The sequence below is a fragment of the Physella acuta genome, unplaced genomic scaffold (genome assembly GCF_028476545.2).
Source record: "Physella acuta isolate Inbredline_101_S28 unplaced genomic scaffold, ASM2847654v3 ptg000541l, whole genome shotgun sequence".
Classification (NCBI taxonomy): domain Eukaryota; kingdom Metazoa; phylum Mollusca; class Gastropoda; family Physidae; genus Physella; species Physella acuta.
The window spans coordinates 119192-135626 of NW_026732060.1; the positions used below are offsets into that span (position 1 = coordinate 119192).

General features: G+C 35.5%; 2 protein-coding genes across 4 annotated transcripts; both read left to right on the top strand.

The window, feature by feature from the left end:
• Positions 1 to 556: 556 nt before the first annotated feature.
• LOC131945964 (uncharacterized) lies at positions 557 to 3693 on the top strand. Its single transcript, XM_059306598.1, has 3 exons — positions 557 to 715; positions 2589 to 2803; positions 3637 to 3693. The coding sequence occupies exons 1-3, from the start codon at positions 557 to 559 to the stop codon at positions 3680 to 3682; spliced, it is 420 nt and encodes a 139-aa protein (XP_059162581.1). The 3' UTR covers positions 3683 to 3693.
• Positions 3694 to 6780: 3087 nt separating this feature from the next.
• On the top strand, positions 6781 to 15507 carry LOC131945953 (uncharacterized). Of its 3 annotated transcripts, none has more exons than XM_059306586.1 (4): positions 6781 to 6899; positions 7326 to 7488; positions 8305 to 8519; positions 9241 to 9391. In XM_059306586.1, the coding sequence occupies exons 2-4, from the start codon at positions 7330 to 7332 to the stop codon at positions 9311 to 9313; spliced, it is 447 nt and encodes a 148-aa protein (XP_059162569.1). In that variant the 5' UTR covers positions 6781 to 6899; positions 7326 to 7329; the 3' UTR covers positions 9314 to 9391. The 3 variants fall into 3 exon arrangements, with proteins under 3 accessions (XP_059162569.1, XP_059162570.1, XP_059162571.1); XM_059306587.1 differs by lacking the exons at positions 7326 to 7488; positions 8305 to 8519; positions 9241 to 9391 and adding exons at positions 13650 to 13812; positions 14443 to 14657; positions 15357 to 15507 and having other exon boundaries at positions 6878 to 6899; XM_059306588.1 differs by lacking the exons at positions 6781 to 6899; positions 7326 to 7488; positions 8305 to 8519; positions 9241 to 9391 and adding exons at positions 12667 to 12757; positions 13650 to 13812; positions 14443 to 14657; positions 15357 to 15507.
• Positions 15508 to 16435: the final 928 nt, after the last annotated feature.

Below are 16435 nucleotides of genomic sequence, written 5' to 3' on the forward strand. Positions count from 1 at the left end.
TGCTGACCACACTATTCCAGCATATGCCGAGGTAACTGAAATAGGCGAACTCTACTTCACTTGCCCTATAGACCATCCATTTTGGAAGATAAAGGGGTCGGCGTGGTCGAGTCGGTAAAGCTCATGGTTGCTAAATCGAAAAGTCTCAAGTTCGAACCCTCGGGCAGATGAGGCTCGTTAGCTGGGGACAGCAACTCTTCTAGGAGAGACAACTCCAAAATCAAACAACTGCTGCCTTGTAGTTTGTTCTTGGTTGGACAAAGGCTATGGAAGCAAATCCAAAAAGAAAAGCAGGCTGAAATCGGAGTCAATGGCCTCAATGGCGCAAAACCAGTTGACACGTAATCCTTAATTGTGATGGAAGCATGGTCGAGTCGGCAAAACTCATGGTTGATAAATTCGAAAAAAAAAGTCTCAAGTTCAAACCCTCTGGCAGATAAGGCTCGATCCCTCCCAACACTAAAAATTAAGAACGAAGAAGAGGAAGATACACTTTTTAAAACTTCACTTTACTGTTGGTGATGTATCTTTTTTTTTATAAACATTTTTTTACAGGATGTCATTGAAGCTGTTCATCTTCGTATTCCTGCCCGCCTTTACCTTTGGGCAGTCCGCCCTTCAGCCTTACAACACCACGGCGTCCGTCATGTTCGCGGCCGTGGACGGCAACGTGGACGGGTACATTGACATCAGGGAGCTGAACCAGAGTTTTGTGGTGAGTGGTTGGTCAAGTTGACCGGTGAGCAGTTAGTACTCAGTAGGTAACTGTTGTTGCAATAAACAATCGAAACTACAACGTCATAGTAAAACACTCCTAGAGCTGATCTCTAAAACCGCTTTATATATATATATATATATATATATATATATATATATATATATATATATATATATATATATATATATATGTATATATATAATATATATACATACATGTATCTAATATATAAAGCTCTATTCTGTATGTAAAATGTTTGTAATAAGTTTGTCGTGGATACTTTCATGGATTTAAGTGTTAGATTATTATAGTGCTTATGGTCTAAATTTATGAGTTAAAAAATTAATACTGAAAGTGTTGGAAAATAATTTTCATTTTTAAACTGATAGTAATAATTGTCGGCATGTTCATTAAACACAATTTAAAAAAATTTTCATCTTTTACAAAAATTCTAATTATGTCTAAAAATTATTTATATTTAGTCCGTTAGCACTTACTTCCCTTTGATAAATAAGAAAAAACAATTACTTCTCTTTATAAAACATTGCATTAGTGGAAAACTTACTTTTTATTAATTTGTTTTGGTGTTGGGAAAAAAAAATAATTACATAATTAGCGGGGATTGATCAAGTACAAATGTTGTAGGTATTTTTAATAATGCCTTTTATTTATTCTATACACTGAACTTACTGTTTACTAATTATTTTTTTAAATCAATAACAGCTAATAAGCCAGGTCCTACATGTCCTATATGTTTTATTTCTTTCCGTTTACGAATAAGCTTGGAGTATTATAATTGTCCTCTGGCGCCCAGACAGGGTGCTATTTGGGGCCCCGGGCCTCCCGTGTTCGGTTTGACGTCTACGTTCATTTAAGTGAGTGCAAAAGACTATGAATAAGTTGGGGTACTATAGTCGTTTATTAAGCTGAAACAGGCGATTCCGCCAGGGGCTAGACTGTGAGAACTTTGCGTTTATGTTCGCGTTAGTGTTTTCTTTGTGTTTAGGTTGGGTTTGCGTTAGTGGTTGCGTTTTGATTTGGTTCGTTTTTGTTCCTTCTTATTTCGTTTTCGTTTGTGTTTTTTTCTTTGGGTTTGTGTTTGTATTTGTGTTTGTAGTTGGTTTTGCGTTTAGATTTGGTTTGTTTTCGTTTGCTTTTTCGTTTGTGTTTTTTTCTTTGGGTTTGTGTTTGTGTTTGTGGTTGGTTTTGCGTTTCGATTTGGTTTGTTTTAAATTGCTTTTTCGTTTTTTTTTCTTTGTGTTCGTATTGGTGCTCGTTTGTGGTTGTGGTAGGATTTGTTGTTAGGTTTTGTTTTCGTTTGCTTTTTTGTTTGTTTTTTCTTTGTGTTTGTATTGGTGTTTGTGGTTGTAGTTGGGTTTGTTGTTAGATTTTTGTTTTCGTTTGTATTTGTAATTGTTAGCGTTATGTTTGCGTTTTGTTGTTTTGGTTTTGGTTGGATGTGGTTTGGGTGGGCAATGCCGGGTTTATGATGATTACTAAACACACAGGTTAAGGACTTTAACAGAAAGGTTTTTCACAGAAGCCAGAGCAGGGCCTGGCCGGCTAGTATATATATATATATATATATATATATATATATATATATATATATATATATATATATATATATATATATATATATATATATATATATATATATATACATATATATATATATATACATATATATATATATACATACATATATATATATATATATATATATATATATATATATATATATATATATATATATATATATATATATATATATATATATATATATAAATATATATATTTCAGCAGTTCGATATATATCGATTGATATTTAAGCAATATAATACAAACGTTGTACCTGTTTACATTCCAGCAATACGATACAAACGGAGACAACCGAGTAACTCGTAACGAGTATACCAACTACATCAACGAGCACAGCCCCACACTGCACAGTCTCTCCCACGCTCTCTACGACATCTACGACGTCGACGGCGACCACAACCTCGACCACCACGACTACGACAACTTCTTCCGTCTGATGGACGGCAACGACGACGGCTTGATAAGCAAGGACGAATACGTCAGGTATATTTGATGTTGTTTAACATGCATGAACTATTTAGTACTAGTATTTACATTCATCCTTCTATGCTTTATATCTTTAGCAAATAAGGCTGCTACTACTACAAATTACCACAACCGTAGCAAAACATTCGTATATCTGATGTGAATAAGAGAAACCGATTAGGAATATAATAGCTGAATCAAATCATCCAAACTCTTAAAGCTCGGAATTTATTTAAAACTTACCGGCATTGCTTTTTTCTTACTGTGATTTATTTTTGTATACATGATCATCTAATATTTTAAGATTTTCGTGACATGTAGTAGACGTTCCTAAAATGTTAGATTATTAGGGCTATCGTAAAGGTAAACTTAGAGGAATCAAAGACCACCAACTATAACATTTTCTTTTTAATACACAAAAAAAATACCAACCAAAAAATTAATTTTGTATATCAACTTTTACACTAAATTTACGGCAAGTTGGCCATAGCTATCTATAAATAAACGTATCACATACTTAAAGATCCAGTAAAGCTGATATGGTTTCATAAAAAATTACACTTAAATTCTGTACTTACAAAATGCGAATTTCTATAATCTATAAGTATAGTGTGGCACTTGAAGCACAATCAAGACTTTAATAGATCTTACTTGATGTCATTGGATACTTGCTACTTGTCAATAAATCCAATGACTGAATTGTCCCATTTACTTATAAGCTGTACTGATTTCGTCATACTAAATTACTAATATATATATATATATATATATATATATATATATATATATATATATATATATATATATATATATATATATGATGGTAACAATATTCATCCACCTATCAACAGATACTGGAGTATACTGTTCACTGACCTGGAACATCTCCACGGATGAAAAAACAACAAGATTTATAAATTTCGATCTTGGTCTTCTCATTGGTGACTTAGTTGCTTTATGTTTTCATACATTGACTGTTACAACTTTGAAAATAAATGATTAAAAAAATAATCTGATTATTTTTGGTTGTTGATCAGTTAAAATTTTATTTTTGGATCTCGTTTGTGTTACTAGATATCTAAGAATTATAGAAATGAACTGAACTAAAGAAAAGCTTCTATAACTAATTTTTAAAAATCTTAGCCTGCAAAGAAAAAAAAAATAAACCGGGAGTGATCTCCCCTAAACTTTCTCGAATATTCTTATATAAAACAACAAGGGATGGGAACTCGGGATATAGTTATGCTTTTTAATCCATTTTAAATACTTAAACATTTTAAAATAGAATAGAATCTCATAGAAAAAAGAATTGCGCACCAAGCGAACGCCAAATAAAGATGTTCATAATAGTGCGCAATATTATTAGTACTTTATAAATTTAAATGCGTTTTTTAGAGAAATCGGAAATAGCGTAAATTAGTACTTTCGGTCAATGGAAATTACTCAAAATTTGACAGATTGTAGAAAATTATATCTTTTACTTACATGTGAAATTACATTTATCTAACTGAAATAGTACTCAAGTTATAAGCTTTTGAAAAAATCAAAGTAGAAAAAGTACCACTTCCGGCTATCGGAAATCACTCAAAAGTTGATAGGGATCTACGATTTTGTTAAATATTTATATATGAAATTTCATCAACCTAGCTGTAACGGTACTCAAGTTATCGTGTTTACACACACACAGACACACAGACATACGGACAAGAATGCAAAATTATGTTTTTTCGTATCAGTGAGGTGTAAAACGTCGAGATTTGCAAAAATCTCGATTTTTTTTTTGCACGATTACAAGACTTTCTCTATTCTTCGTATATACGAGAAAGTAAAAAAAAAAATAGGAAAAAGAAAATTGTTCAACAATAATTTGTAGTAAAATGTGTTCTGTTGTGGCTCATCTACGGGTTATTTAAAGGAAACAGGCAACAGTTCAGTATTGTAAAATTTCTAGATACAAGTTTAAATAAACAATTCTTTCTGTTGTAAATGGAAATTTGTGCCTATTGTCTTCGGGCCAGTGATTGGGCGCAGTTAATCTAAAGCGAGTTTGAGCATTCCGACTTTTCTGGTTCAAGAGGCGAAATTTCAGAATACTCAGGTAGATCAAAAGACAGGGAGGATTGCAGTTAACTGGTTTTATTGTTAAATCAATCCACACACGTATCTATAGTTAATAACAAAGGTGAAGGCATACCATCTGATATAGCTGGTTCTGATGTTATAGTGGGTGGGGCTATAGGGATGGTGTATATCTACTGTGATGGGTAATGCTACAAAAGTGGGTAGATCTTAATATGCTTCGATTGGTGGTAGTTGTTACTTCGTGGAAGGGTGGATAAACTTACTGTAAGGGTCTTAAGCTGTAACTGTTGTAGTACATTGAGCTATGTTTTTAGTGAATTTTAGCTTAAATGTACGACTTATTTTTTTTTTATTTATTTATTTTTTTTTTTTAAATGTACGACTTAAAGTTGGAAAAAAAAGTTAGTTCTAAGATTAAGAAATGTCCAGTATGAGCTGGGTTTTTGATAATTTGTCTTGCTATACATTTTATTTTGGTTTGAGCCATGCCTGCTTTCTTCATTAAAATATTTTGTTATTTTATTGTTTCTGCTTTGTTGGTTGGTTGACGGTGATACAGATAAATTAACTATAACAACAAAAACAAAACGAAACAGTGGTTTCACTAACTACATGCAGTATAAGCCGCCAGGATAGTTTCAGCTGAAGGGGCAATATTCTAAAAATGCATGTGTATAGAGTTCTTTCCCATAATAATTTTAAATAATCTTTAGCTTTCAAGAATTTTATATACCTATTTATATTTTTAATAGTGTGCCTAGTGTCACAATAGGGGTAAGATAGGGACAGTTGTACTTGATCTTAAAATTTAAAAGTTTTCCAGGCCTTATTACAATGGGGCTTAATTGAAATAGACCTATATCTTTAAATACAACAACACGTTTTTCTAAATGTGACAATAAATAGGACAGATGCACTAGAATTTACCTGTTAAGTAAGAAATGTACTGCCGAGACAAATATTAGTATAATTGTGTGTACTTACTATACTGAAATAGATATTATAGTTCTTGTCCCTTGAATGTAATACAATTAAAAAAAAAGAAATACAAAACTCTCTTATGTTATAGCTAACTAGAACGACTGTAGAAAAAAACATACCCTTTTTAAATTTATTATTTACAGTCAATACTCTTAGAATTTGGTAGCACAAAAAATAAATTTGTAATTTTTTATGCAGCAAACAAGTACGAAAAAACTAGATTCAAAATCTAAATCTGTTGCGTAAAACACGTACAACTTAACACCTGGTTCTGGAATCTATAACTATCTTTTGTTCACGGACATCTGCACTTGTTAAATCAGTACCGAGAAGTTCGAACGTACCTATTTTTATTTTTTGAGAACATTTATAGAGAAGTATTACATTAGTTCTTAATTCATGCTCCCTTTACCCTCTCTACTGATATAGTATAGGACACAATCTTTTATTAAACCCCTCAATAGATATAGTTTGGGACATTACCCTTTATTTACCTTCTTTATATTTGAGACATATCTCTAAATTTACTTTCTCCTTAGATGTGACATGGGTCATAATTCTTCATTTACTTTCTCAATAGATATAACATGGGACAGAACTCTTCATTTTCCCGGTGCATAGATGAAATATGGGACAAAACAAATCATTTTCCCTAGCAACTTTTGCGCTACCCCCCATCTCCCATCTTTTTAATGTTCACTGCACATCATTATATCTAAAAGAACATACTTCCTTACTGATTTCAAACCTCCAAAATTTTAAAATCGTTAGCATTCTAGCAAATTTCGCTTTTTCAGGCTCCGGTATCTACTTTAAATCGTGACTTACTCGTCTTGTAGTTGGTGAAATGGAGCTTAAAATAGCCGCCACGAACTACACCTAATTTTTCTGTACCGTGTGTACCAGCCATGTGCTGAAGTGTCCAAGTTTAGACGAGATAGCGATGTGATATTACGAAGCCTTCACCGAGAAAGTAATCCCTTTAAACTGCGTAGTAATAAAAAGAAGTCTGATTTCAAGATCGTCACTTAAACAAAAATCTTCTAACAAGGTAGGGCTACGTGTTTTTTTTCCTTTCAAGTATAAGCTTTTAAACTTTAGAATATTTCTCTTTGTATCATGTAGAACAAATCTATTAAAAAATTCTATTCTTAATTATAATATTTGATTCAATTTATTTATGACATAAAAATTTTTTTTTTCTGAAAGTGATTCTCCTTACATACCTCTTATATTTTAGTATCCAGTTAGGAATAGATGTAAAAAACATAATCATATAAATGTGTTATAATCAATTGATCCAATTTGAACTTAATAACCACTTTCTTACAAGCACTTACTTAGGAAAAAAAAAGTTTCAGACTAATTGATTCATTCCAGCTTTCCGCCCCCCCCCTCCCAAATTTTTGCAATGTTTATGAATAAAATTACACAAGACACTATATCAAGTAGCACTGTGAACACATTTCCTCCACAGCACAATGAATCTCCTGTACGCCCTCCTGTTTGCTCTCCCGGCCATGGCCATGGCCCTTGACACCCTCAAGCCCTTCAACTACACGGCCACCGTCATGTTCATTGAGGGCGACAAAAACCACGACGGTTTCATTGACAGACAGGAGCTGGACGCCATCTACAGGGTAAACAATGGGGTCTTAGCAACGGGGTAAACAGTGTCTTAGCAACGGGGAATACAGTGTCTTAGCAACGGGGTAAACAGTGTCTTAACAACGGGGAATACAGTGTCTTAGCAACGGGGAATACAGTGTCTTACCAACGGAGTAAACAGTGTCTTAGCAATGGGGGATAGTGTCTTAGCAACGGGGTTAATAGTTGGTTATTGGTGTCTTTGTAATGGGGTAGACAGTGTTGGGGTCGTAGTAATGGTTTATGAGGTCTGGGCAGCAGAATGAACAGTGGTTTGAACGGGATAAGAAGTGGTTTATGGGGGCTAGTAGTAACGGGACTAATTAAAGTATTTTTACAAGTTGTTATTTAACTCGCTTCCTCTGTCTGTCGTGCTTAGTGCTTCGTCATAGATCGAAACTGCCGAGAAAAATTTCTAGCACTTTATTCTGACCGATTCGTTTCAAAATTGGCTCGTGGGTAAAGACACGATGACAACTTTTATGTTAGATTGCATTATTATCGGTTCTTGACACACGTGCCAATTTTGAAACGAATCGGTCAGTTAGAAGTGCTCGAAATTTTGCTCAGCAGTTTCAATCTATGACGAACGACAGACAAAAGCACGACAGAGAGAGAGAGAGAGAGAGAGAGAGAGAGAGAGAGAGAGAGAGAGAGAGAGAGAGAGAGAGAGAGAGAGAGAGAGAGAGAGAGAGAGAGAGGATGCAAGTTAAATAAAAGCTTGTACAAGGGAGAAAATAAAAGAGTTTCGTTTAAATTATACACATAAAACAACAATCAACTAACCCAGCAGCCTTACACTATTGCAGGGTTACGACGCCAACAACAACGGCAGAATCAGCAGACAAGAGTACACCCAATACATCCAGCTGCACGCCCCCAACCTGTACCAGGTCGCACACGCCATGTACGACATTTACGACGTAGACAACGATGACCAACTTGACCACCACGACTTCGACAACTTCTACGCTCTGATGGACGGTGATGGAGACGGGACTGTCAGCCATTTTGAATATGTTAGGTAAGTCGCAACGTTTGAAATGGACATATGAGGTAGGAACCACTAATGACGGTAAAAAGTAAAGGTTCCGGATAGTTTCTAAAAATAAATAATAGAAAGATAATTTCATACCCAATATTACAAAAACTGGAATGATTAGGTACCGCGTGGTTGAGAAGTATAGCTTAAGACTACTATCATGAAGGTCCCAAGTTCCGTTCCCCATATCAAGTCTGTCCCTGAGACACACCCATGTGCGATGGATACCTGACCCACGTTAGGGAAAGTCATGACTGGTGACACTACCCCTATGTATGCTGTGGTCATTGAAACAGATGAGCTCTACTTTATCTATCCAATATGTCATGGGCACGAACGTAAAAAGATAATATGATAAACATTGCCAAAGATATTACAACTTGAATGATTGTTACAACAATACAATTTGAATGACTGCTATAAAAACTGACCAACCATAATAATTCTTGAAAGATCGTGACGATTATACTATTACACACAACTAAATGATCACTACGGAACTCTACCTATGCAAATTTAATAAGAAGGTTATTGAAAAATCTAATCAATAAAAAATGTTACATCATAGTATTATACACAATTTGAATGATAGCTGGGACACATTAACAAAAAAAAAAGAAAACACAAGCAAGAATCTTTTGTACACCTGAAGCTAATTTAATCAACCTATCAAAACCTTAAATGATTGTTTGCTTGATCACAGATACTGGACGATTCTCCTAGGGGATCTGGAACAAATAGTTGCAGGAGCGAAGACAGTAGTTGTCCACCCATAAAACCTGCCCTTAGCCAGCACCATTGTGATTCCATTGTTTGAGATTTTTAAACTTGTGGTAATAAACTACAAAACCATATTTCATATTCTGTTGATTGTTCTATTGTTTCTGTTTAAAGATTTCGTCTCTTGCTTTAGGCTGTTATGTTGTTTTCGTGTAATACACCAAGGGAGCTTATTCTGAATATCAAATAAAATTTGTGAAGTATTACTAATGTCCCCGGAAAACTGTGATATTTTGCCATGCGTGGTGTGCTGTTTTTCTTGAGTACTACCATAACCTTTGTTCACTTAAAAATATCTACAAAGGTGAAATGATTTTAATTTATAAATCTCTCATAAATTGGCTCCCCCCCCTCCATTAAGAAATTAAATAGCAATATATATTTACTTTACGAGTGACCCCATTTTTAAGCGCCCTACCCAAATGTTTCCCCTGCCACCCCCCTCCTCAACGGTGATCAATGTCTGAAATAAACACCTATATAGAATAAAATGCAATAAAAACGAATAGCAACAACTAAAGATGCTCAGAGAATGTAATTTTTTTTTCTTCAAAGGAAGCTGAAATCATCTGAGAATATGTGATTGGAAATAAACAATCATTAATTTAAATTAATTTTTAATGAATAGGTAAATTTTGTGTTACAATGAATATTAGATTTTCTTGCTTGGCCACCGGAGACGAAAGTACCTAGAAAGTTATACCCCATTCGCTGCAATAGACGTGCCTCAGACACAGGAGCGTAGCGAGGGGGGGGGGCGAGGGTGCGGACCTCACCGGGTGACACCATTTAGGGGGGGTGACATCAAGGCAAAAAATAGCAAAATATATAGAGAAAAAATTGAGGGGGGGGGTGCAAATCGAAAGTTTGAATGGGGGGGGGGGGGGGGTGCAAATCGAAAACTTGAGGGGGGGGGGGTGCAAATCGAAAACTTGAGGGGGGGTGTAAATCGAAAATTTGGGAGTTTGTCGCTACGCCTCTGGGGGGGGGGGGGGGGATGGGTGACACCATTAAGTGCCGCATCGGGTGAGACCCGACCTCGCTACGCCACTGCTCCATTGGACAAATGCAGTAGAGTTTACCTGTTTCTTGACCTCGGTATATGAAGGGGAAGGTATGGTCAGCACTTTGCCCAGCCGCCTTTACTTCCTTAACACGAGTCAGGTACCCATCAGAGCTGGGTGGACTCAGGGACGTTCAACTGGCTTGGACCCGGATTCAAACTCGAGACATTCGGGTAATCAGCCTAACACTCTATCGCTTAGGTCACGCCGTCCCATAGACAGAGACATTAACCTCAGTAAAATGATTAAAAATAGTGTGAATGCTGGAGGTAGATAATGGAGACAATAAAATGAGAGAAAAATAAAAATGACCCGAGCAATATTCTTAAGTCTTGCAAACCGCTGAAGAATTGAGCATTACTCCCAACCATATTGCAAGCTGCTAGACCCGTTGGTTTCCAATAAGCTTCATATAACTGGTGCCCTTCGTTTTATCAAGAATGCAATCTACCATTTGACCAAGCCCTTCAATTTATTTTCTTACAAGTACACGAGTAATCCCGTTATGTTATAAACCATCGCAAATCGGGAATGATTAGACACACATTGCGTAAACCAGTGGCGTAGCGAGGGGGGGACGACGACATATGTCCCCGGGCGCCGACCTTAGGTGGGGGGATGCCAAAATGGGTTGGAAAAACAAATTGAAAGTTTGAGGGGGGGGGGGTGCAAATCAAAAGTTCGAGGGGAGGGGGTGCAAATCGAAAGTTTGTCCCCGGGCGCCGGGAAGGGTCGCTACGCCTCTGGCGTAAACTTACTAGCAACATCACCAGGAAAAAGGAAAATAGGCAGGTTAAACAATCTACACATGCAGCCGGATGGTCATGAACCAACTTGAAGGAATCGCCTAAAACCGAGTTCTATTGACAGGTGTGATTGCGACCCTATGCTCCAGAAAGAGTTCCACACGATTGACTGTGATAAATATACCATTATGTTACCGTTATGTTACGTTACTAAGGACTTAATAACAACGTTTGAAATTAGTTTGTAGCACTCAATATAATACAATTTCTAATTACCTATTTGTCAATACTTTAATAATAGAAAATAGTAAGACTATTTAACGGAGTTTAAAACTTTAAATTACATATGCGTACAATAATCATATGACTAACTTGAATGTCTTCGTTTCCGTTAGACATCTGTGTTCACTCAACTTGGATGGGTACTCAACTTTGAAGGCGCCGACCTTAGGGGGGGGGGGGGGCGCCAAATTGAAAGTTTGAGGGGGGTGGTGCAAATCGAAAGTTTGAGGGGGGTGCAAATGAAAAGTTCGGAAGGGGGGTGGGGGGTGCAAATCGAAAGTTTGTCCCCGGGCGCCGGGAAGGGTCGCTACGCCTCTGCCCTTACCTATTATTTTTACATTTCTTTAAAATAACTGCAGCATAGGACATCATCTACTCAGTTATTAGTAACAAAACTTGTTAAGCTTTCATAAAAATTAAACATTGGTCAACAGCCTTTGAAATAAATAAAAATTCACTATTTCATAAAGTCATGGGTTCTACTTACGTTAAGATGCTTGAAGATTGAAGCAGATAAAATTAAATGTTTGCTCTGATAGTAGAGAAAGGGTTTGCAAACCGAAACAAGAAGCACAGGAAACGACCTCTTGTAAAGAAAAAAATGGGTTAGGTTTATTTAAATTATTTCCTTTTAAAGAGAGACAACTCAGTAAATAATGTGATGATTTACCCTTGGCGTAGTATTGCCGGATTTATGGATAAGCTACGCTAAACAGTTTAAACAAGGGCCCCCGCTTTGTTACACATCTCTCTCTTCTCCCCCATCAACCCACCCCCCCCCCCTCCAAAAGAAAAAAAAGTATTTTTTAAACATTTATTTATAATTTCTTTTTTTTTTCTAACCGTGTTGGACACAATCATCTTTCCCTTAAAGTAATAAATAAACACACCTTATTGTGGGCAAACTTCTTTCTAAAACACTAAATATTTAGTACTGACATGATATATGGACTAAATTATTGGGAATCGATTTTCTAGTCTAAATTAGGTCTTGGCTACACGTAATTTCAATCAACGGACAATGCCCCATCACATGAATGTGGACCCCATGGTTACTTGGTATGACACAAAGACTGGCAGTTGTATGTCCAGAACTTTTTTTCTAATGATTAACGTCAGTGGACACCATGTAGTTGCAGAAAAGAAAGCTTAAAATAGCTGCCACGAACTAATCGCCTAATTTGTTAGTACCGTGTGTACTAGACATGTGCTGACGTGTCCAAGTTTAGACGAGATAGCGATCCGATATTATGAAGCCATCAGCAAGAAAGTAGTCCCTTAAACCAAGTCGCAATAAAAAGAAGATTCGTTTTCAAGATTGCCATTTAGAGAAAAATCTTTTAACAAGGTACGTGTTCTTTACTTACTAATATAAACTTTTAAGCTTTACTAAACAACGTTTTTTTCCTTAGCTATTTTTTGAAATATTCTATTGGTATGTTATTTTTGTTTAATAAATTATTTAACTTATTTAGAAGAAATATTTGACTTATTCCAATTTCTGATGCATTTAAATTTAAATAGCCCTACATTCATAAATAGGCTACTTACTCATTAACGATTCTTATTAATATATATATATATATATATATATATATATATATATATATATATATATATATATATATATATGTGTGTGTGTGTGTGTATGTGTGTAAGAAATTGTTTTAATATAGAGCTTAGTATAACTCACGGATTCTGAACTCGGCATTTCAAATGTTAATAAATTTAACTCAATGTTTAAATCAATTGGTATATAACTAAACCACCCGTAATCATTTGGATAATTGTTGGTTAATGACGTCACGAATTAAAATTATTTTTATCTCCACTTCCCTCTTTTACACATCGTCATAAAAACGCAGACCACACATCGCACTTCCCACATCATTTTTTTTTCTTTTAAAAATATCGATTTCTTTCACAATATATTTTTTTAGCTCGAACTTCATAGTAATAAAATACTAATAAATAATTAATCGACGTTAAATAATAAAAATCAATTACAATCACTTGAGGGCAATGGGAGTTCCCATTGTTGATTATTTTTTAACATTTTTAAAGAAATTCGATAGGTTGGATGTCACACTTTTGTCTTGACCTCTACGTCGCGTAATTAAACAATACTGTATTTTATAACGCTTATTCTCTCCCGCATAATTAATCTTATGTCGGGGTCCTACACCATCATAAAATTATAATAAAATTTTACTTTATTTTTTAACATAACCTTTCCCCAGCACAATGAATCTTCTGTACGCCCTTCTGTTTGCCCTCCCCGCCATGGCCATGGCCATTGACACCCTCAAGCCCTTCAACTACACGGCCACCGTCATGTTCATCGAGGGCGACAAAAACCACGACGGTTTCATTGACAGACAGGAGCTGGACGCCATCTACAGGGTAAACAATGGGGTCTTAGCAACGGGGTAAACAGTGTCCTAGCTACAGGGTAAACAGTGTCTTAGCAACGGAGAATACAGTGGTTTATGAGGTCTAGACAAAGTGAAAACTAGTGTATGCAGTCTTAGCTGTGGGGTAAAGAGTGGAGTAAGGGTTCGTAGTAAGAAGTTAACAATGTGTATGGCGTCTTAACAAAGACAATACACAAGGGTGTATGGGTTGTACAAAGGGGTAAATGTTTTAAATGACCTTTATAACGGAGTAAATAACATCAGGTTAATGTGAGTCACTAGCGGTAAAGTATTTTATGGGCACTTTGTGTACTCTATGGAAAAACTAAAATCAAAATGAATGTGCCTAAAGTTTAATTAAATTTTACTTTTGTTTCGATCATATACATGTCTCAAACAAAGGGAGCTAGCTTTGATTATAGTAATTGTTAATAATTACTAGAGTAGTTACCCATAGAAATCTTTTTTTTTTGACATTTTCTGTGTTCTGCTAGTGTAGTGCAATTATTAAAGAAGCTATCGAGGAATGAAGCTTTGTATTTCATGGAGTTGTTTGATATGTCTGTGCCATTGTCATTAAAGCATAATCAACTAACTCAAGTGCCTTACATGATTTCAGGGTTACGACGCCAACAACAACGGCAGAATCAGCAGACAGGAGTACACCCAATACATCCAGGCGCACGCTCCCAACCTGTACCAAGTCTCACACGCTCTCTACGACATTTACGATGTGGACAACGATGACCAACTTGACCACCACGATTTCGACAACTTCTACGCTCTGATGGACGGTAATGGAGACGGAACTGTTAGCCATTTTGAATATGTCAGGTAAGCCGCAGCCTCCCAAATTGACATTTAAAGTAGAAATTGGTGAAGTTGGAAACACAGCCTGCAAGAAGTTATTAACTGACAGGTTGTCTTCTCCCCAATATTGTTCCAAACGTCTTTAACAAATTACTTGAGACTTTTGCCAATGATATTACAATGTAAATGATAGTAACAACCACAATAGTACACACACTTTGAATGATTTCTAGACAATAAGACCCTTGATAATATTTCTCGGATGATATCCAGAAACCACAATATTACGTGCAATTTGCATTATTGCCATGAAAATTGACCCACAGTAATGAAACTCTTGAACGATTGTCAAAAACACAATACGAAACAAGATTAGAAAAGAATGCTAGTGAATAGAATCCGCAATAATATAGCTTCAACGATTGTCACAGCCAGATTATTATGCAAAATTCAACGTGTTCTATAGAACTCTGCAATCGAGAATATAACATGGACAAATGTTACACCCTAGCACTACAAACATTTTGAATGATTGCCATAACCTTGCCAAATGTGTACAACTTTAATGTTTGTTCCATCCACAATATTACACACACTTTGAATGACTGCCTCAGAAGCAGGAACATAATTATAATAAACTTAAATATTACAAACACATTAATCTATTTAGTTAAAACTGCCTAACTCTATTAAAACATGATTCATATTTTCGCTTGACCACAGATACTGGACCATTCTCTTGGAGGATCTGGAACAAATAGTTGCCGGAACCAGAACAGTAGTTGTCCACCCATAAAACTTGACCTAAGCCAGAAACATTGTGATTCCATTGTTTGAGATTTTTAAACTTGTGGTAATAAACTACAGACCTATATTTCATATTCTGTTGTTTGTTCTGTTGTTTCTGTTTAAAGATTTCGTCTCCTGCTTTAAGCTGTTATGTTGTTTTCGTGTAATACAACAAGGGAGCTAGTTCTGAATATCAAATTAAGTTTGTGAAGTATTACTAATGTCCCCGAAAAAATTTTATCTTTTGCCATACGTAGGGTGCTGTTTTTTTTCTCTCAGGGAGCTGCCATAATCTTTGTTTATGTAAAAATATATACAAAGATGAAATAATTTTAATTTATTAATCCCCCCACCCCATTAAGAAATTAAATAGCAATATAAATTTACTTTAACCAGTGGCGCCATTTTTAAGCGCCCTACCCTAACGTTTCAAGTAACCCTTGCCCCCCTCCCCACTCAACGGTGATAAATATTTGAAAGAAACCACGTATAAAAATGCAATAAAAACGAATTACAACAACTAAATATGCTAAGAGAATGTCAGTTGTTTTTTTTCGAAGGAAGCTGAAATAATTTGAGAATATGTGATTGGAAATAACAATCATTAATTTTAAATTAATTTTTAATGACTAGGTACATTTTTTGTTACAGTGAAAATTAGATTTCTTGCATTTCCACCGGTGAAGAAAGTACCTCGAAAGTTATAACCGAATTCGCTGCATCAGACGTGGCTCATTCTTCTTCTTCTTCGTTTTTAATTTTTTGTGTTGGAAGTGATCGAGTCTTATGTACCAGAAAGTTTGAACTCGAGACTTTTTCAAATTTAACAACCATGAGCTATGCCGACTCGACCACGCCTCCACACAATTAAGTATACGTGTCAACTGGTTATGCGCCATTGAGGCCATTGACTCCGATTTCAGCCTGCTTTTCTTTTTGGATTTGCTTCCATAGCCTTTGTCCAACAAGAATAAACTAAAAGTTGTTTGATTTTGGAGTTGTCTCTCCTAGAA